Here is a 22,292-nt window from a genome sequence, read left to right as displayed (position 1 = left end):
ATATAAACAATTTTGAAACTTATTTACTCAATTTTTATTTTTTATTTCTAAATTAGTACAAAATCGTAGGAAAACAAATTGGTTTGAACCGGATAACCGATTTTTTGGATAACCAATTTAAAAACTGGATAACCGTTTTTGAAATTCGATTTTCAAACTAGATATCGGTTTTCATAATTCGGTTAACCGAAAATTTGGATAACTGAATTTTGATTTTGGACCAATTCGGTCCGGTTATTGGTCCAAAAATTTGAAAACCGAAAATTCGGTTTCTGATTCGTAAAATGAGCTAAAACCGAACCGGAACTGAACCGGTTTCAACCATATTTTGGAGAATATCTATCATTAATTTGAATAAACTTTTACCTTTCCAAGGCCGACCTAGTTTTATAGCAGGGCTAGGATACGCACAAACTCATCTCCACTACATACGTGCGCAGTCTCTGCTATTCGGGCAGGCGGGCCATGCCAGGTTGATTGGATTGGGTTTTGGTTTTTCTACCCAATTTTTTTCCTCTATATTCCTATATGAATTTAATAAATTAGAATAAGATTATATACATTTTTTACCTTGTAAAACATTTGTACATTCAATGGACTTGTACTAATTATGGTAACTATTTAATGATTAATTGGGGAGAAAAAAGCCATCAATGTTGCAACTCAAGTTGAGTATGCGTGTACAAGTAAGCTTCTCATTCAAAGGAGATCAAAGCTTACCTTCAAAAGAAATTCTCTCATTCATTTTTCTTGTCGTCCTGCTAGATTCTCGTTGTCGTTCTAGTTCGCCAGCCAGAGATGTGTATTGTGGTGCACTGTTTGTTCATCGTTATATTTTTGGAGACGTTTGCTCTAATTTTTTTTAAGAAGATTGTCCAACATGCCTCAAATTTTTTTTTTTTCCATAGTTCTAACAAAAATTGAAACTGTGATTTAGATCCGACCAGACTGCTCCCAATTTTTTTTTTTAATTCTATGACATGTAGACCTGCTAATTTGTGTTGGACTATCTCAATTAATAAGTGTTCATGTTAATATTTAATTATCTCATATAAATCGTTATAAGGAATAAGAGTTATGAGGAGTAAGAATCTACCCTAAAATTTGCAGATTCGATAAGTGACCCTACTCAAATATATGCAACATAACAGCCAAACAATTGGTAGTAAATGCTCAACCTTTTTTTTGACATTTTAGAAACTGGAGCATACTATTTTAGATCGGTCTTATAATCGGACCAAATCTAATCGGATAAAAAACCATTCTTACGATTTTTTGAATTTTTTCATTTGTACACTTTTTTTTTTTTTTCCTCAAAATTTGTATACTTCTATAAAAAGGTATTATTACATAGTATACGTTTTTTTTAGCACTACTCTACGTTGTATATGTATACATTTTTTTTTTTTAGGAGGAATCCTAATATGTTGTACACGTGTGCATGTCCTAATTTCCATCTGATCAAAGTGTAATTTAAGAAAATACGAGGGGTGATAAATAAGATACACAGAATAGTCACTGCGCGAAGGGTTTTTCAGAGTAGCTACTCGGTTTTAGGGGTTTTAGCATTTTGAGCTCGGCTCAGCAATGGCGTCTCTGTCAATGGCGATTCGGCGGTCTCGAACCCATACCATCTCTTTATTCGTCTCCAAGGTACGGCCTTTTAGCCTTTCTCATCTCGAACCCTCCATTAACAGCCACCATCGAACCTTAGCCAAAACCCTTACAACAACGTCAGCGATTCCCAACGAGCACAATCGATCGCCCGCGACTCAATCTCCACCGTCCGATCCCAGGGCTTTCTCGGGCCACGCAGATTATCAGCCTCAGGGCTATTCCCAATCCGGGTACCCAACCCCTAATCAATGGAATTCGCAGACTCAGACTCAGAGTCCAGGTACACAGAACCAGGGCTATCCTAATCCGGGTCAGAACTTCCATGATCGAGGCTATCCTAATCCTCGACCTCCCCAGACTCAGGGTCAGAATTACCAGAGCACTCAACAAAACCCTCAGAGCCAGAGCTCTACTCAGTATCAAAACCCTAATTTTCAGCAACCCAGAAACCCTAGTAACCAGTGGGGAAATCAGAATCAGGGCTATGCTCAACCCGGTAACCCTAACGATCAGCAACCGAGAAGCCCCGGAAATCAGTGGAACAACCAGAATCAGGGATTTTCTCAACCTGGAAACTTTAGTCAAGCGATTCCTCAGAACCCGATAAACCCGGGTGCTCAGTGGAACGGCCAGAATCAGGGTTATGCTCAACCCGGAAGCCCTAACCAGTGGCACAACCCTAACCAGAGTCAGGGTTATGCTCAACCCGGATACCCGAATCAAGCGAATAATCAGTGGAACAACCAGAATGTCGATCATCGAATGCAACCACAAGCTCAAATTCCGAACCAGGTTTCGAATCTTTGGAGGCTGTGCGAGGAAGGGAAGTTGAAGGAAGCTATCGAGCTGATGGACAAGGAAGGCGTGAAAGCCGACGCGGATTGCTTCTCGGCGCTGTTCGATCTCTGCGCGAGATCGAAATCGTTGGAGAACGCGAAGAAAGTCCACGACTTCTTCTTGCAGTCCCCGGTGAGGAGCGATCTCCGCCTAATCAACAAGGTGATCGAGATGTACGGGAAATGCGGGAGCACGACCGATGCCAAGAGGGTCTTCGACCACATGTCCGAGAAGAACACCGAGTCGTGGAACCTCACTATAACGGCCTACGCGGAGAACGGGTCCGGCGACGAGGGATTACAGCTTTTCGAGCAGATGAGGGAAAAGGGCTTATCCAAACCCGACTCGAAAACGCTCCTCGCTGTCTTCTCCGCTTGCGGGAGCGCCGACGCGGTGGAAGAAGCCTTCATCCACCTCGGATCTATGGAGAACGAGTACGGAATCGCCCCGGAGACCGAGCACTACCTAGCGATCCTCGGCGTGTTCGGGTCTTGCGGTCACTTAAACGAAGCCGAGGATTACATTTCAAAGCTCCCTTTCGAGCCCACGGCCCGAGTATGGGAAACCCTAAGAGACTACGCTCGGATCCAAGGCGACATTGACCTCGAAGACCGCGCCGAGGAGCTAATGCTCTCCCTCGACCCATCGAGCCCCGTCTCGCCCAACAAAAACCCGACCCCGGCGGCGAAAAAGCTCTCTGGAATCAGCGCCTTAGAAGGGAAGAGCAGGCTCGGGGAAGTGAAAAGCCCGAGCCTTTACAAGGACGACGAGAAGCTCAAGGCTCTGTTGGCGATGAAGGACTCGGGTTACGTCCCCGACACGAGGTACGTTTTGCACGACATAGATCAGGAGGCGAAAGAGCAGGCGTTGCTGTACCACAGCGAGAGGCTGGCGATCGCGTACGGGCTGATCAGCACGCCAGCGAGGACGCCGCTGAGGATCATCAAGAATCTGAGGGTCTGCGGGGACTGCCACAACGCGATCAAGATCATGTCGAAGATCGTGGGGAGAGAGTTGATCGTCAGGGACAACAAGCGCTTCCATCATTTCAAGGACGGGAAATGCTCGTGCGGCGATTACTGGTAGAGAGTGACGGTTTTTTTTTTTTTTTCCTTATTATGTATCTTCTGTCTGTTATGTGAACTCTGTTGATCGGTTACTTATCGAGCAAGTATACCAATTCCCGCCGCATTTGTTTTGTCCTGTCACACAAGAATACAAGTTTGGACGAAATGGCGTCAGGATTTATGATATGTGTATATCTTGTTGAACTCTTCTGTTTACATGTCAGTTATGAAAGTCGTAATAGTTATATCATAGTTTGCAGTTGCAACGTTCTGCTTAGCTGAATGATAGTTTCGTGTTCGTGCTGTAATCGTGTCGTGTTAATTGTGTTTACGAAAATAATAGTTAGAACCAAATTCGACCATTTATTAATCATGTTTGACATCTAAAACCGAATCCGACCATTTATTTTTGGGCGATGCGGCTATCTTTTAAGTTTGTCTTTGTTAAAATAGTCCAACTTTTCAAAAATCGGGACAAAATAGCCCAAATTTTAAAAAACTCCAAAATATCCATTAAAGCCCGCGAGCAGGGCCGGCCCAATGTATAATGAGGCCTTAAGCGAAATTCAAAAATTAGACTTTTGAAAAAAAAAACGATGACATATTAATAATCATTTTCAAGAAAAATTAAAATATATGTTGTAATCATAAGATCAAAGACAATGTCTATATATATATATATATATATATATATATATATATATATATATATATATATATATATATATATATATATTTGATTATGAAAAATAACATATAAGAAATAGAACTTCATTAATCAAATTTTAACTCACATGTTAAGCCTCTAACTCTTTTGAACCTCTCTTAATGCATCTTGTATTTTAGGAAAATTATCAAGAGTATCCATCGTGTTTAATTGAAATGCAAGATTTATTCTTTCGATTTCTAGAAATATCAGACATATATCTTTAGTTTAATATAAATGACATATACATTCCCTTAAAAAATGTTATATTACAAATATCATCATTTTCGTTTATTTATTTTTTACAAAAAATAATTTGAACTCCCCAAAATACCCTTAATATAATAAATATTTATTTACTATTTTATTAAAAAAAATCAAAATCTCTCTTTATAAAAAAAATCCTTAACTTTTTATAAAGAAATTTTTTAATTTAATTTTTTTTGTATATAGAATAGAAAATAAAAGATTATTTCATTAAAGGTATTTTGAAGAGTTCAATTTTTTTATTTATTTTTTTTTTTGTAAAAAATAAACGAAAAAGATGATATTTGTAATATAACATATTTGTAAGGGAGATATATGTCAATTATATTAAACTGAAGGAATATATCTGATATTTTTGGAAACTGAAGTTTCGATTAAACAGATGAGCTATTGTTGATATTTTTCCTTTATTTTAAACGGCTATTATCATCTTCATGCTGGTTGGTACTTGGTACCTGAAAAGCTAGTTTTCAAAGTTTCAAAATCTGAAAAGAATCCAACAGATTTATCTCTTTTTAAGATGCAATCCCATAAAAAATTAATGAAAAGTCACTGAACAAATTTATTTAAAAATCTTTGTGGGTGGACATAATCGAAAGTGAAAGTAGACCTTATTTGATTTTAAGTTAATGATCACTTAATAATCAAATGGGCCAACAACAATATTTAGCCAGCAAAAAAAACACATACACCCATAACAACAACATTGGGCGTACTTGAGTATAAATGTCCAACAGCAAAAGCAGTCAACAGCAACAAAATTACGTGATGGAGAGTAGCAGCAATTCGAGGTCCATTTACTACTCAATAACATCAAAATTTGGGACTATTTTTTCTCACAAAATTAAGAGGCCTTAAGCGGCTGCTTAGCCCGCTTAACTATCGGGCCGGCCCTGCCTACGAGCCTCTAGATATCAATCCGGGAGTGACGGTCATAGACGCTCTGACGAGGGTTCTGAGACCCGAAGGCGATGTCGAGGCTTTCGGTCGGAGAAGCGCTCCCGAACTTGGTTTGGGCTCGAGTGACCTCTCTCTTGGACATGAAGGCAAGCGAAAGGCGAGAGAAAATTGGATGTACGCCGCGAGGCTCCACGGAGAAGGAGCGGCGATGTACCACACCGCCACCGCTCTCATCGAAGCCATGATCGAGCTCGAGATCGCCATCGACGGAGGTAAAGACAGCCTTTCCATGGCCGCCTGATCCGGCGGCGAGGTGTTAAAGCTCCCGGGAACTCTAATTCTTGAAACCCTAATTTTTTCCGAAATCGTTGTGATTGGCATGGGGCTTCGTGGTCTCTAGATCGTCGTCGTCGATCTTTGTGCTCAATATGGTCGTCGATCGCCATCACCACCACTATCACCATCACCTTCGTCGTTTTTTTTTTGTTCATCGCAGAGTTGATTAAAATTTTTGAAAGCATGATTATAATTTTTGACATCTTCTTCTGGTTTATCGAAAAGTGGATTAAATTTGTTAACATCTTCTTCTTCCTTTTGTTCTTTTTATTTATCGAAGAGTGGATTAAATTTTTTTCAAAGCATGATTAAATTTTTTGACATCTTCTTCTTCTTATTCTTCATTTGGTTTATCAAATAGTGGATTAATGCATAAAGTACAATGGGTTTAAATTTTGGAAACTTAGATTATTTTGAAAATATTTAAAGGTATATTAGTATTTTTACATTATAAGTGCATAAAATTCACTAACTTATGAAACCTTGGTTATTTTGCTAAATACTAAGTTTGAAATGGTTAGTTCATTAAAAAAATCTTTTATTTTTTATAGATCTGTATCCATTTAAATTAAACCATAAATAATTGTGTTAAATGGTTTATTTATTGTGTACTTTTAGTCGTTTTTAGACACTTCGACTCGATCAATCATATGATTGAATTTTCAAAAACCTAGCAGCCATTTCGGCTCACGTTGCAATAAATCTCCAACTCCGGTATCAAATGCTTTACACGAGCTTGAGTTGCAAATGTAGCATCAAACACTATTATGAATCACGTAAGCATTACAGAACAAAATTGAAGGAGACTAAAAAGCATTTATTGGAAATTCATGACAGAAAATTGGTACTCCATAACCTCTACAAGTTACACATGAACAATTGGATCCGAGAGAGAGAGAGAGAGCAAATCTTTATCATGTCAAACCAAAAGAGTTCAAATCCCTCGTAACAAAATACACCACATGTCAAAATAAAATGTCTCACAAAACTCGATCACTCAAATTATAAGCAAAAAAATAAATAAGGCATTACATTTTTGGCCTCCACACACTCAACTTGTCTCTTAGCTTTTTTATAACTCTGCAATTGGTCTGAGTTATATTCATTTTGATATGATATGTATTTATTGGCCGATTCCATACGAAGAGATTCACCACGAAGCCCTCAGTCTCAATCAGTCTCTCTCATGGTTTTTTTTTTTCTTATGCGTTGAATGTTTATGCAATTCCGATACGAAATGGACCAAAATTGCTTTGACTGTATTTATCGTCTCCAATTAGATAGAACCATTTTTTAAAATTTGTAAGAAGTGCTAATTTTGTGGTTTTCTTTTCCGCTATTAGCGTCTTTTGAGGAAGAGCTTTTTGAAGGAACGCATGTTTTTATCAAAGGATTCGATCATAATTTTGTGTCACTTCTGAAGATTTTGTAACCTAATGAGCATGTCCGAGAAGGTAACATCATTAGCGTATATATTATGTGAAATTTAAAAAGAAAAATAATAAAGTTGCTGTAATTTGCCATCTACATTTATTTTTCTTGACATTAGTTCATGATTTTAGGATTAAACACGTCTGTATATTTTATATGGATAAATAATCGTAAAGAAGGGAATAATATAGCGAGAATTTCAATGTTGGGCTTGTAGGGATTTCAATGTGGGACAAAATATTCTCGTGGAAATGGTAGGTTTATTTAGCACTAAAGATTGACGGAAACTTTTCATAGAGTTTCATTCTTACAAAGTGCATACTTGACTGTAAATCTAAGTACAAATTACACCGAATATTTTAAGTAATAATGATCCTAACTTGGTTTTGTGATAATTCATGAATACCTAGCTAGTTATTTGCAAATTTAAATTTTGCAAAATAATCAATATTTTGTTAATTTTGCAAAACAATCATTCACAAAAATTAACTAGGATCAAATATCCATAATATCATTCATTAAATATTTCACAATAAAAAATAAGAAATGAGTCATTATATGAGTTGACCATAGCCATATTTAATGACCATTCATTCTTAAATAATCTCTCTATATTAACGTTGATTTTGTCTCTCTAGCTACTCCGCTTTTAACTATTCATTGTTGCCCTCGAAGGCTGCGTTGTAGTCTCCCAAGCATTGTTCAGCGAGCGGTAGAGGTGGGGGAGTAGCAGAGGAGGCACCGAAGATGAGTCATTTCTCCGGCAACCATGACAGCTTCCAGAGGACGAGATTTTTCTTCGAGCTTCCCGATTGAAGAACAAACTCGGTTGAATTTGGAGCTTCGATTTGTCGATCGCTAAGGCGGAGTTTTACTAGTAAGGATAGTAGAAAGCGGCATAGACCGAGTATGACTCGGTGAGTCCGCGACGGTGGCGATTCGCACCTTGTAGATCCTCGGATCTAAGATGCCTCTCCACTGAACCGAGCCGAAGTTCCTGCTGCGAGAGGTTGTAGAAGTGGAGAGCGCGGAAGAATAGGACCCGATGGTGGAGATCTCTAACAATCGATAACATGAGCATTAAAGGTAACAAAATTGTTTATTTGATCTGATTCACCATCATCTCCAAAGTCATCATCAAATTGTTTCTTCTGCCTTTTTAGGAAATTTGGACATTCAGGCTGAATGTGTCCAAATCCTTCACACTTACGACACTGAATCCCCTTGGATCTGTTAGGATTGTAGGGATTAGATTTGTCAACATCACGTCCACGTCGTTGAAAGGATCCTTCTCTCAGACCATGTTATTGTGGTTGATTGTCTCTGACAATAGGTGAGACATTCTTTCCGGATCTCTTCTCTATTCTCCTCATGACCTTGCCAAAATTATTGGCAAGTATAAAAATAGACTCATTATCATCATCAGTTTCAGAGTATACCTGCTCCTTGTGATAAAAAAATATAGTTCTTGAACGCAACACCCTTATTCTTCTTCTCGGGTTTACCAAGACATAATTCATAAGTCACAAGGGAAAAGGGAAAAGATATCAAGATCTTTCTGACACTTCTTCACTAGCAGTAATTTTTGTCCCATCTACAGGCATTTTGGATAGGTCTACACTTCTTCACTAGCAGTAATTTTTGTCCCAAATCTCTCAGGAAAAGATATCAAGATCTTTCTGACAAGCTTCTCATAATTCATAGTGACTCTAAGAGAAAATGACTCATGAGCAACGCCTCGGATGCAAACATTGAATTAAGATACAGTTTCTTTTTCGAGCATCTTCATGGCTTCAAATTTGGTGGTCAGGAGCTGAAGTCTCTGGTTACACATTTTGGAGGTGCCTTCATGAGCAACTTCAAGAATCTTCCATGCCTCCTGAGCGCTCTTACGTACATGTGTTGACGAGTCTGAAAATATTTTTGTCAACGCCATTGCACTGGGCATTCAAAACACGTGAATTGCCCAGAGCAACCTCATCTTCTTTAACATCCCATTCTTTCTCATCGTTGAAGGAGACCACCACTCCAGCTTATCTTTATTCGTGGAAGGAGACCACCCATTGATAATGGCTTTTCAAGTTTTATTGTCAATAGACTTGAGAAAAGCACATATGCGAGCTTTCCAATAAGAATAATATTTCGTCCCATCAACCATCGGTGGACGATTGATAGATCCGTCTTCTCTGGTATTATCCATCATAAACCAAAAGGGTCAACAACACAAGGAACACACCCAAAGTTTTGAAACAAAAGTACTTTTTAATACTTAAAATATGTTAGTAAATTTATACAATTTTAATCAAAGCAACAAATATTAGAGTAAAAAACATTAATATCATCAATATAAAATTAAATTTATATGTCAAAAGTACTTTTTAAAACATAAAAAAAATATATTTGAAACAAAAATATACTATCATTTTATCTAAAAAAGGGTTGGACGTGAACCGGGCCTAATTAGAGTCTGGGTCGGGCCGAGTTTGAGGACCTATAACCCTAGGCACAACCCACACCCTTTATATAGCTCGGTTCAGCTTGACCCTTTTTTTGAAAAGGTCGGGCCGGCCCAAAACTTAAGAAAAAAAAGGATCGGGCCGGTTAGCCCACAGGTGGTCCGGTGATAGGAGCGTTTTGTATGCGTTAAATTCATATTTCTCGGCTTGAATGTCATGAGTTCTTGTGAGCAATTGATGTCTTTTAGTGTGTTTTGAGTGATTTATAGGTTTTAGAGGCCAATTGGATGTCAAGGAGGTTGGTAGCGCATCATGTGAAGTTACGAAGCCATTTTGAAGTGATTCGAAGACTTTTGGAACAAGAAACATGGAGTCTTATTCTGCATTATTTTGAGATTCTCTATAAATATTATGGACTAATTCTTTCCAACATTAGATAGATTTTTCTTTTAGTTTTCCATCGCATATTTATTTGCAAGAATCAGACACTGGAGCAAGAACTTATGGTCATTTTAATCATCATTGCGCGCGCGGATACCAGAGAAAGCAGTATGCGCATAGCGCACTCCAACTGCGCGTTTGGCGCTGATTTTGCCTTTTTTAAGCCACCAAGATGCTGTTTTCCGATTTTGACGAGTTCTTCACTTTATTTATTTATTTATTTATTTATCATTTAGTAGTTAGAAACCTAAATACATAAGTTTTAAGTTAGGTTTTATATTAGAGTTTTATTTTCTGTTAGGCTTGTTGGGAGAGAAAAGACTACCGGAGAAGAAGATCACGCGAAATTCAGCATTTTTCTTTCTTATCCCTATCCTTGGACCTCTCGTTTATATTTATTTATTTTAATTTAGTTTTCATGGTTTGTTTTATTTATTTATTATGTGTTTCTGTTACTCTAGACACCATGAACAAATCCCCGAGAGGGTGATGGTTTAACTTGCTTGATTATAGTTGTGGATTCATTATGTTTTAATTGAAGAATTTTTCTGTGTACCTTCTATGTCGCTTGAATTAATTTTGTGCTTAATGCTTATATGAGATTAGCTATTTCGTTCATGATTTTTATAGGACTGTTTAGTTGCTCGAGAAAGAATTAGATAATTGTGCATGAAGATTTATTCACCGTGATACATTCCTAAAAGTATATTAATTTATATTTCATTTTTTAACATACAGATTCTACTTTATTAATAATTATAAATATTGTTGAAAATATATTAACCAAATCCAACTTTTCATGGTTTATAAATATAAGAAATATTTACTTTTTCAGTCTTATAACTGACATGTATTCCAACTATATTATGTTATTTTAATTTTTTTATTATTTCTTTATTTAAATTTAACAGTCTCCAAATAAAATATTTGATTTTTATTGTAAGGAATTTGTTATATTAATACTTTTAAAATCACTTTTACTAAGACCATTTACCAACTATGATAAGGGAAACTAGAATTGTATATATTAAAAAAAAAAACATTTCTATTTTTATAATTGTTACTTAATTCGCAAAATAAAAAGGGTAAATCAAAGAAAATATTATAACATAAAAGATTTCTAGATTTTTGTAGTCAAATTATAAATAAGAAAAACCATATTTTATTCAGCATATTTACCTAAATTCTATATTTATATTTATAACTTAATTAATTATCCGATAACTTTATTAAGTATTAAGTTTTGATCATTCGTGCGTACTCGATAATAGTATATTAGAAGAATTCGTTGCAACTAACTAGTCAATTCCCCAATTTCATTTAAGACTGTAGCAAAAGTTTCGTTTTGATTAAGAAAATAGTCTACAGTACAATGTTAGTTAAATAAATTGTTCAATTAATTAAATTAACTGTTCAATTAATTTAATTAATTTCGACTTGGTGGATTATTTTTTTAATAAAATGAATTTTTTTTTTTTTTAAATAATGGTGATTTATAGGATTAGTGATTGACTAATGGTCCAATATATTTATATAGATGAATAATATTTATATATGAAAGTCGATCATGAATGAAAATATTCCACATATGTATTCAGGGTAGAAGATTTACGTAAGAGTATATATATATATATATATATATATATATATATATATATATATATATATATATACACACATATATATAATATATATATATATATGTATATGTGTGTGTAATATTCATATTGATTTGTTAAAAATTCTATTGAGATCACGGGAAAATTGTTGTAGATCGATCGAGAGGTTAAACCATATACGAGTAATACGACAGCTAGCATTGCACATAATTAAAACCATATAACTACTCGGATGGAGAATATATATATACACAATAAATAAAAATCTTCTTCCTAAAAAGATTATAGAAATTAATACGTTCATAGAGTATAAAGCATTAAAGTCACATGTATCTCTTACTATCCTTTCGTGTGTATATAAAGTACTAGAGCATATTTTGAAAGAACACACTAATTCATTCACCATATCTTCACACTAACAAAATAACTAAAAAGAACAATGAGTAAGATGGCACTAGTCTGTTGTCTCTTCCTCTTTTCCCTCCTAGTCTCAGTACAGTCCTTGTCCGAGACCGTACAAGACTTCTGTATCGCAGACTACACTTCCCGTGAGTCCCCATTAGGGTACGCCTGCAAAGACAAGTCAAAGGTCATAGCAAAAGACTTTGTGTTCTCCGGCCTCGGAGCTCGCTCGAACACGTCCAACGTCCTCAAAGCCGGCGGTACCTTAGCAGGCTACAACACATTCCCGGCGGTGAACGGCCTCGGAATTTCCCTTTTCAGAGGAGACCTCGAAGCCGGCGGTGTATCCCCTCTCCACTCTCACCCGAGGGGAACGGAAATCGTGTATCTCGTCGAGGGAACCCTAATCTCGGGCCTCATCACCTCTGAGCACAAAGTCTACCTCAACAACCTCAATCAAGGCGACGTAGTAGTTTTCCCTCGCGGCCTATCGCACTTCTTATACAACTCGCCGAACTCGAAGCCCGCAACGGTGTTGGTCGGGTTTAACAGCAACAACCCCGGAATGCAATCCGTGCCTTTCAATTTGTTTGCCAATGATTTCCCTACCGACTTGATGAGTGCCAACACCTTCATCGCCCCGGCGGAAATCAAGAGGCTCAAGTCTTTACTTGGCGGGAGTGGATAGAGACGTGCGTTTTCAGTTTTGATTTCTACCATCTATGTATTGAAATTGAATAATATATTAGAAAACACTATGTACTTGCTGGTCCAAAAGTAATGTCATCCGAGCTTTGAAAGAGATGGATTTTTTTACCGTACATATAAGTACGTGGATCTACTCATATTTTCAGATATTCTACATAAGATTTATTACATTAATCTGTCAATAATTAAATATATTAGATTTCATTTGATCATTAATAATTTATATGTTTATAATTATAATAAACTTGAATTTGCTTGTTAGAAATGGTCAGAGAAATTTTATGACGTAGACTTCCCAAGTTAGGAAATACGAAGAGTAGACTTTCTATTTGCAAAATATCTAAGAATGAATTTTTGATCTAAAAATAGACAAAAATACCCTCATATCATTTAAATTTTAATTATTACCTTTTTCTTCTCATTTTCACTATTTGTCAGAGTCTTTTCAATGGATAATAAAATAATCAAATCTACACAATTGGAATACTTCAAATAAAATAAACTAGAGTACGTCATGATAAGAGGAACCGGACCGGATGTGATGTTCTTCGAAAAAGGAAAAATAGCGAGTGATATCATGATTACTCAAGATGTCCTTCCTGTCATTCTATTCTTGGCGGAGAAGCAATTAAGTTTTCCTCTCATGATGACACAGAGAATAATTAAGAGATTGGATGTCCCTCCAATACGGATTATTCTCCTTCTCCATTTGGAGACTTGACTTTCAAAGATTTTGGGAAGAGACGACGCCCCGTACTGATCTTCTAACACTTCTGCTATTTGTTCTGCTTGGAACCCCTTTCCCTAGGGAACGAGTGTGAAGATCCCAATCTATTGCACCATATCCGCTATAGACGAATGAGACTCAAGAATCTCCTTAATAGCTTGAAGTTCAAGGGAGAGGGTCGGGGTCTACTGCTTCAGTAGCACTAGCTAGAGTCGGGAGCGTCGTCTTACAGGCTCTCACCGAAACCAACAATAGTAAAGAAGATGTTGAGGCTTCAATCTCCCGGTTGAGTTTCCACCATTGGATATGGAACATGACTCCAGACGACGAAAAAAACGATGGAGAAAAGTTGCATCATAGATGGGGGAAAAAAGGATCAATGTATTATTCATGCGTTGTGCGTCTGAAAAATAGCATAATAAAAGACATAATAGAAAGAGGCTGTTAAAAAGATGTTCATGGGCACCGCATGAACACCAATGTATGGTTCTCAAGCTAGAGACCATATACATATTATATATCCTTTCTTTGTTGAACCATAAGGATTCAAGATAATTAATTGCAGTACATGAGCCATGAATACCAATTAACAAGCCGACATATAACAACATATCAAATAAACCTTTAAGCCTACCGCCGGAAGAAAAACATTACGACCTAGAAGTATGAGTTGAGGCATGTCTTTCCAATGTAAGAGTCTCACTCACTTGGTATTGACGGATTCGGAAGAATTACGACAAATTCAAACGAACAACAACAATATCCCACAAACATATGTATTTTCAATGCTACCATTGAAGAAAATATTGAATTCTATTGAAATTATCGAAATTTATCAAAATTAAAGAAAAGTTAAGGAAATAGGAACTCTTTTTTGCACCAACTACAAAAAGAGATGTTGTTGCTCTTAATTCAAATTAATTAGGAATAATTACGATGACTTACCATAAATTCCGATGACTTATGAATACCTTTGAATACCATCGGAAGTATCATAACTAACCCGAATAAATCAAAATTAATATGAATTAAGAGCAACAATGATAATTTTTGTAGATGCTTTTGTAATAAAAAAAAACTAAAAAAAAAAGAGTCGCTGTTTTCTTAATTTTTCTTTCTTCTGATTAATTTTGATAAATTAATTTTTTTTTTTTTTTATGAATTCAGATAAAATTCAATATTTTCTTCAATGATTAAAAAATTTAATTTCACACATATTTGTCGGAGATCATCAGAGTTGTTCGTTGGAATTCATCAAAGTTCTTTTGAATCCATCAATACCGTATGGGTGATAGTGTATGTTTGTGTGTGTATTTGAGAGAGAGAGAGAGGAAAGTAGAAGAGAAAAAATAGTACAATAATTTAAATATAAATGGTATGAAGGCATTTTCGTTCGTTTTTTAGTCAAAAATCTATTTCTGGATAATTTGGTGATGAAGATATATTCTGATGACTTATGATGACCTTTGAATATCATCGAAAGTCATCGTTGTTGACTTGAATTAATCCAAATTAATATGAATTAAGAGCAACAACAGTACTTTTGTAAATACTTTTGTGAAAAAGAGTCATTGTTTTATTAATTTTCCTTTCTTCTGATTAATTTCGATAAATTACAATAATTTTTTATAAATTCCAATAAATTACAATAATTTTTTATAAATTCCAATAAATTTCATATTTTCTTCAATGATAAAAAAATAATTTAAAAAAAATAATAATTTTACACGTGTTTGTCGGAGATCATCGGAGTTGTTCGTTGGAATTCGTCAAAGTTTTTTCGAATCCGTCAATATCGTCTAGGAGAGAGAGAGAGAGAGAGAGAGAGAGAGAGAGAGAGAGAGAGAGAGAGTTAGAAGAAGAAAAAAAAGTTAAAATTTGAACATAAATGGTAAGAGGGCATTTGTTTTCTTTTCATAAGTTAAAAGTATATTCTTGGATATTTTGGTAATGACGATAAATTTCGATGACTTACGATGACTTTTGAATATCATCAGAACTCATTGCAACTAACCCGAATTAGTTAAAATTAATTTATATTAAGAAGCAACATCGACTCTTTTTATATTCGCTTTTGTCAAAAAGAGTCGTTGTTTTTTATTTATTTTTATTCTGATTAATTTCGGTAAATTATGATAATTTTTGGCAAAATTCAATATTTTTCAATGATAGACTTTAAAATGAAAAAAGTAATTTAAAAAATTAATTACACACGTGTTTGAAATTATTTTTTTCATATATTGAGATACTTTTTTAAATTAAAAAGAAAAAAAAACAAGTAATAATTTAAATTTAAATGGTATTAGGGCATTGTTCCTTTTTTTTAGTTAAAATTCCACTCACACATATTTATATATGAAGGTAGATTTTTTTTTTCTTAGTGAATTATTGCATACAAATATCTCAATATATTGATTTAACTTCTTTTTTTTTTATATACACTTCGATAATATAATGCTGAACCTAATAAGTTCACATCATGCATATAAAATAAAATAGAAAAGTCAACTTTCGTAATTTACATAAAAGTGAAAATTTTACCTAACGTTCCGGTCTTTTGTTGATTACTTGTCATAATATAGCATAAGGTATATGTAACGTGTCCAATATATTTATGACCTGCGCTATAGTATCCCGACATGAGTGGAGAAAGAAATACGGGATAAAAAGGTTATATGCATGGAAGAAGAATCGGTCTGTTTAGAACGCTACACACACAAATATGATAACAATTGTTTTGTAACTGATTGACAATCTCTCCTAAATTAATGCACTCAATTACTGACTCCCCATATATATATATATATATATATATATATATGGAATCAAGACATTTTATATTCCTTAATTTGGAATACAGCCAGTAAAATTGGCGTAAAGCCCGTAATTCAGACGAATAAAATGTATTAATAGAAATGAATAATATTTATATACGATAGTCGATCATGAATGAAAATATTCCACATACGCATGGGTAGTAGATACACATTAACTTCACCAATTCGACCATGTTAAAGAATGAAGAAGGAATATTATGACAAAATTCACTGCGCTCACTCACATAAATACATACGACAGCTAAAAATTCTATCGAGATCACGGGAAAATTGTTGTAGATCGACCGAGGGTAAAACATATACGACAGCATTGCACATTAAACAATATAACTACTCTGATGGAAAATATATATATATATATATATATATATATATATATATATACACACACTAAATAACTATAAAAACTTGGTATCTTGTGAGTTAAATCACCAAAAATCTTTCTTCCTAAAAATATTAAAGAAATTAATGCGTTCATAGAGCGAAAACCATTAATGTACCCGTATATATTTAGTTAAGAAAATAAATAAGAATTACACAGCTATATTTTCCTTTTCTAACATTCCTCTTCTCGTATATAAAGGACTAAAAAGCATACGAACAAAGGCACACTACTCACAAAAATAACTAATAAACTCACTTGTCTAACAAAATGACAAAGATGTCACTAGTCTCTTGTCTCTTCCTCTTTTCCCTCCTCGTCTCACAGTCCTTGTCCGAGACCGTACAAGACTTCTGTATCGCAGACTACACCTCTCCGGAGACCCCATCAGGGTTCGCATGCAAAGACAAGTCGAAGGTCATAGCGAAAGACTTTGTGTTCTCGGGCCTCGGAGCTCGCTCGAACACGTCCAACGTTCTCAAAGCCAACGGTGCGTTCGCGGTCTACAACACGTTCCCGGCGGTCAACGGCCTCGGAATCTCCCTTTTCAGGGGAGACCTCGAAGCCGGCGGTGTATTCCCTCTCCACACTCACCCGAGGGCGACGGAGATCGTGTATCTCGTCGAGGGAACACTGATCTCGGGACTAATCACCTCCGACAACAAAGTCCACATCAACACGCTCAACCAAGGCGACGTGGTAGTTTTCCCTCGCGGGCTTTCGCATTTCGTGTACAACTCGCCGACGTCGAAGCCGGCCACGGTGGTGGTCGGGTTCAACAGCGACAACCCCGGAATCCAATCCGTGCCTTTCAATTTGTTTGCCAATAATTTCCCTACCGACTTGATGAGTGCCAACACCTTCATCGCCCCGGCGGAAATCAAGAGGCTTAAGTCTTTGCTTGGCGGGAGTGGATAGACCACAAAGATTTTGCATTTCGCTTTTCAATTTCTTTATCATTTTTGTATTGAATAATAACACTATAATGTACTAGTTTGCTGGTCCAAGAGTAATATTATTCAAGCTTTGAAAGAGATGGGTTTTTTTTTATACAATATTCTAACATGTTTAAAATATTATGATGATGATGCTAATATTATAGATTAGTTAATACATACATACTTTGACAAAAATATAAGTACGTGGACTCATATGGTCTATAAAATTTATTCCTGTTTTTATGCTGTATTCAATAATTAAATATATTATATTTCAACTGATCGTTAACCATTTAAATTTTAATTATTATAATAATTTGGATTTGCTTCTTGTGTTTAGAGTTTTATTGCGGGAAAACACAAAAAAAAAAGTAACAAATGATAAAAACAAAAATTGAAATTAAGTTTGCTTTGTAATGCTAATGAGTGACAAAACTAAAGCAGGGGTGGAGAGTTTAACAAAGAAAAATTTCATTAATTGGGCTTAATAAGCCATTAAATATCAAGATTAGACCCTAATGTTTAAAAATATCTAAATATGAACTTTTGGACACATGACCAAAACACTCTTGATTCAAAAAACCCATATTTTTCTCTTATTTTCAAATAATTTGCATCACAATTCTTTTCATTTGATTTCGAATTGTTTGCGTTAGGATTAGAATTTTCGGTGGTCGATTTTTTTTTTTTATTTTAGGAATTTTTTTTATTTTCATACGATGCGATACGATGCCGTACGATGATATACAATGTGAAACCCTCAAAATCGAAACTGAACCCAAACCGAATTCCTAAAATTAAAAAAAAAATCGGGGCGTTGCCCCGAACCCCACAAGCTCAGCGGTGAGCTCAACCACCGAAAATTCTAATCCTAGCGCAACCAATTCGAAATCAAATGAAAAGAATTGTGATGCAAATTATTTGAAAATGAGAGAAAAATATGGGTTTTTTGAATCAGGGGTGTTTTGGTCCGAAATGTGTCTAAAAGTCCATATTTAGATATTTTTAAACATTAGGATCTAATCTTGATATTTAATGGCTTATTAAGCCCAATTAATGAAATTTCTCTTAACAAATTGCCTAATAGAACTGAAATGATATATTACACATAAATGTGCATTTTAAAGCATATCCAAACAGGTTTTTTGTTTGTCAATGACTAATATCAGCCTCAAATGAAACAAACCAACATTGTTTTTTTTTTTTTTTTTTTTTTAACCACTAACCGACATAGAGAAGCAGGATAAAAAGAAATTAGTTTCGACATCAAGCCTCTGCGACAGCATCAAGTTAACTTCTGTTCAAAGTTATGCAACAGAAATTCAACAGGAAATGAAATGGACAGATATATATATATATATATATATATATATATATATATATATATATATATATATATATAACAAGAGACACGCTACTGAAGAAGATACATGAACACATCATTCAAAGACTGGCAAGCCAAGGCAACCACAAAAGAAAGAAGCAAAAGTACATGCAGAGTATACAGATCATCTAAGACAGAACCATCTTCATGGAGTTGGTCATCATAGTCATGAACTCGTCGATATCAACCAACCCGTCCCTGTCGGTGTCAACACCCCTAACCATTCTCCGGCACTCGTCGAGGCTGCACCGCTCCCCAAGCCTCCTCAGAACCTCAAGAACCTCCTCGGGGCTGATCTTCCCGTCCCCGTTCAGGTCAAAAGTCTTGAAAGCGCTTTGAATGTCCATCGTCTTGATCCCGCCTCCTTTCTTGTGAGCCTCCATGAACTCCTTGAAGCTTATGAACCCGTCGCCGTCGAGATCCACCGTCTCGAAAATCTTCGAGACTTCTCCGGCGGTGGTTCCCTGGCCGAGAGCCCTCAGGACCGCCTTGTATTCCTGCTGAGATATCATCCCGTCTCCATTCGAGTCGAATTTGTTGAAGACCAGCCTCATTTCGTCGGGGTTGGGCATGAAAGTAGGCTTCAAACCCGAGCTCTGTCTGTCCCGGAAGGAGAAGAGCCGGCTCGGTTTCTTCAAGAACTTCCTTTTCGATATGTTGTATTGGAAGTCGAGGAAGCTTGTGTTAGGCATTTCTCTCGGTGTGATGGATTTTAGACTGTCGAAATAAAAACTCAAATGGGTATTCAATATCAGGAGAGTCTGAGATTTTATACACAAGCAAGTACTTATTGGCTGCACAAAAGATATTCTAAAGGTATAGTCAATGGTATAAAGGAACCAAACAATGGTTGCGTTTTTATTCCTCTCACCAAACTATAGGCAACTGAAAAGGTAACTGATTCTTGTGTGACAATCATCAAGATAAGCAAGAATCATTATATAAGATTGTAAAAGCAAAAATGTAGAAGAAAAGAATGATTCTCTGCAAAAGCTAAACTTTCTCTCTGTCTTTTAATATTTTATCCTATAATTTTTTTTTTTATCCTATTTTCCTAACTCCACCATGGAGAGGGTTGCTGACGGCTATATACACTAGCCCGATGAGTGGAAAAATAAATATTATAAGAATACTTAGAAGACGACAGTTCGTCAAAATAATTGCAGATTAATATTCAAATATAAAAAGGAAAAATAGAAATAGATTGAAATAGAACTGCTTTCGGTTTCGGTCATGATTGGTCCAAATCTTCCATGACATCTATGTCCGTGCGAGTTGTGAACTTCTGAACATATCCTGCAGAAATCAACCGGCGAGTAACTTGTGATAATGTCACCAAATGATAATTTTGCGTCGTTTTTCAAACACAACTTTCGGTACTACACTCAGAAAGCAGATTATAATGCGGGGGGGACTAGGAATCTAAACAGCCCAACTCCAAAAAGCCTCTGATTCTCTATCTTCAGCAACTCTCACCACCCCTTTTTTACATAGCAATTGTACCAGAAGCAGAACATTTCTTAAAAAGAAACAACTGATAACAAGTTGATGTAAACAAACTATCATTCAGACACAATTTACCAACCCATAACAGAGATAATTTGCTAGATTTGTACCCACGTATTCGATTCAAATAGGAACATCAGCTTATGATTGGACCTAGCAAGATTCTATGTGGGGTTGCTGTTAATTATCATGGTATGATCTAATTAGAGGTGATGAAGTTTAAGAACAATACCGATTCCTTGACAAGGAATGCATTTGCAGATAGTTTCTTTCCCTCTTTTGTTGTAGTAACTCACATTTCCCGACCCTTGGCAGCTTCGGCATTTTCCAGTCCACTCATAAACCACTGCTTTACAATCCTACAATTGAAAGAAGAAGAAGAAGAAAAAAAAAACCAATAATCAGATTCTTATTCTATCGTTTGTTCTTTCTTATGCCATTGTGCGTCAATTTATCATAGAGGCACGGCATTTTCAAAACCTTCAAAAGTTTCTCCAATTTTAGGCACAGCATTTTCATAACCTTCAAAAGTTTCTCCAATTATTTATCTTCCTCAAAAAGAGAAAAAGGCAACTGAATAAAAAAAAGCCAATTTTACTCAGCCATTCCAGTCTTAAAGAAGTGAGGAAATATCAGTGGATTGCCCAGCTCTTAAGACATTTTACATCCATTCACAACTCAACAACACTGAGAATGATTCAATTCCTGCTCCAAATCTCTAAAACTAAATGATATCAGCCCAATTCAGAGTTTCAGGCAATAAAGCAGTCGAGATTTCTGTTGGTTCGCTAACCTCCAATTGTGGATTGCATTGGAGTCGACGGTCGATCTCCGCCGGCGTGACCGGAGATGTGCCCGGATAGGTCATCGGAAGCGGGAGAGCGTCATCGTCGTCGGTCAAATAGCTCTCGCCGCTCCGAGACCACTTCTCCTTCGCGTTCGCCTTGACCCCTCCGCCGACGCTGCCGCTCCCGGCGACTCTGTCCGGGGAGTCCCCGCCGATTCGAGGTCGGAATCCGTCGGAGAGGTCAGCCACAGAAGGGTACTGGAACGGCCTCGTGAATGCGGGTCCCAGCGGAGCGTCACCGGCGGCGGCCGCGGCTGAAATCGGTCGCCATCGCCGCGCCGGAGTCGGCCGGAGGTGGCGTGAGGGCGATTGGAAGGGATTGAGCTCGGTCGTGGAAGAGGAAGAAGAGAAAAAGAAGGACAGAGAGCTAGGGTTTAAAGCGAACATTCAGAGAAGGCTTTTATTTGCAGTGCGAATTGAAAGAGATAGAGAAGTACAGAGAAGATTGAAGAGATTTACGCTCACACAAACACAGATATTATAGTTTAGCAATGTATTATGTTTATGACATGTGATGTTTGACTTCAGACTCTGAGTAGAGCTGTTTAACGAAATTTAATTGGTCAAAGTCTTCAAAAACTGAAAGATTGATAGCTTTCTTATTTTCATTATTATTATATTTCTATATACAAGTGCACATTTGTGATTAAAATATTAATATCCATGGACCATGTCCACTTCCCTATCATTAATATTATTATTATCAACGGTTCCATCTTTGTCTAAATAACTTGGGTTGTTGACGATCTCTCACTATCAGGCATGGCTATTATTGGGTGGCAAGAGAAAGTGAGGTTAGGTGTATTATTGTTGAAGAAACATCAACGGTGGGAGATTGGAAGAAACATTCGCTTCAAGTTCATTTTGGATTTCATTACTTTATG

At 36.2% G+C, this 22,292-nt stretch overlaps 2 protein-coding genes and 3 pseudogenes across 2 annotated transcripts; 3 read left to right on the top strand and 2 right to left on the bottom strand.

The window, feature by feature from the left end:
* Nucleotides 1-1,505: 1,505 nt before the first annotated feature.
* LOC149389279 (pentatricopeptide repeat-containing protein At2g15690, mitochondrial pseudogene) lies at nucleotides 1,506-3,771 on the top strand (annotated as a pseudogene).
* An 8,354-nt stretch (nucleotides 3,772-12,125) lies between these two features.
* LOC149389278 (germin-like protein pseudogene) lies at nucleotides 12,126-12,767 on the top strand (annotated as a pseudogene).
* Nucleotides 12,768-17,003: 4,236 nt separating this feature from the next.
* Nucleotides 17,004-17,651, top strand: LOC149389277 (germin-like protein pseudogene; annotated as a pseudogene).
* A 1,257-nt stretch (nucleotides 17,652-18,908) lies between these two features.
* Nucleotides 18,909-19,850, bottom strand: CML30 (Calcium-binding EF-hand family protein). Its single transcript, XM_089624391.1, has one exon. The coding sequence runs from the start codon at nucleotides 19,745-19,747 to the stop codon at nucleotides 19,184-19,186; it is 564 nt and encodes a 187-aa protein (XP_089480517.1). The 5' UTR covers nucleotides 19,748-19,850; the 3' UTR covers nucleotides 18,909-19,183.
* Nucleotides 19,851-20,158: 308 nt separating this feature from the next.
* SCO2 (protein disulfide isomerase) lies at nucleotides 20,159-21,922 on the bottom strand. The gene is made up of 3 exons (XM_089624390.1): nucleotides 21,355-21,922; nucleotides 20,794-20,920; nucleotides 20,159-20,351 (listed from the first exon to the last, which is right to left on the bottom strand). The coding sequence occupies exons 1-3, from the start codon at nucleotides 21,793-21,795 to the stop codon at nucleotides 20,287-20,289; spliced, it is 633 nt and encodes a 210-aa protein (XP_089480516.1). The 5' UTR covers nucleotides 21,796-21,922; the 3' UTR covers nucleotides 20,159-20,286.
* Nucleotides 21,923-22,292: the final 370 nt, after the last annotated feature.

This window comes from Urtica dioica, chromosome 8 (genome assembly GCF_054948205.1).
Source record: "Urtica dioica subsp. dioica isolate 48M chromosome 8, U.dioica_male_clone48M_v1_H2, whole genome shotgun sequence".
Lineage (NCBI taxonomy): Eukaryota > Viridiplantae > Streptophyta > Magnoliopsida > Rosales > Urticaceae > Urtica > Urtica dioica.
This window is presented reverse-complemented; position numbering and strand designations above follow the sequence as displayed.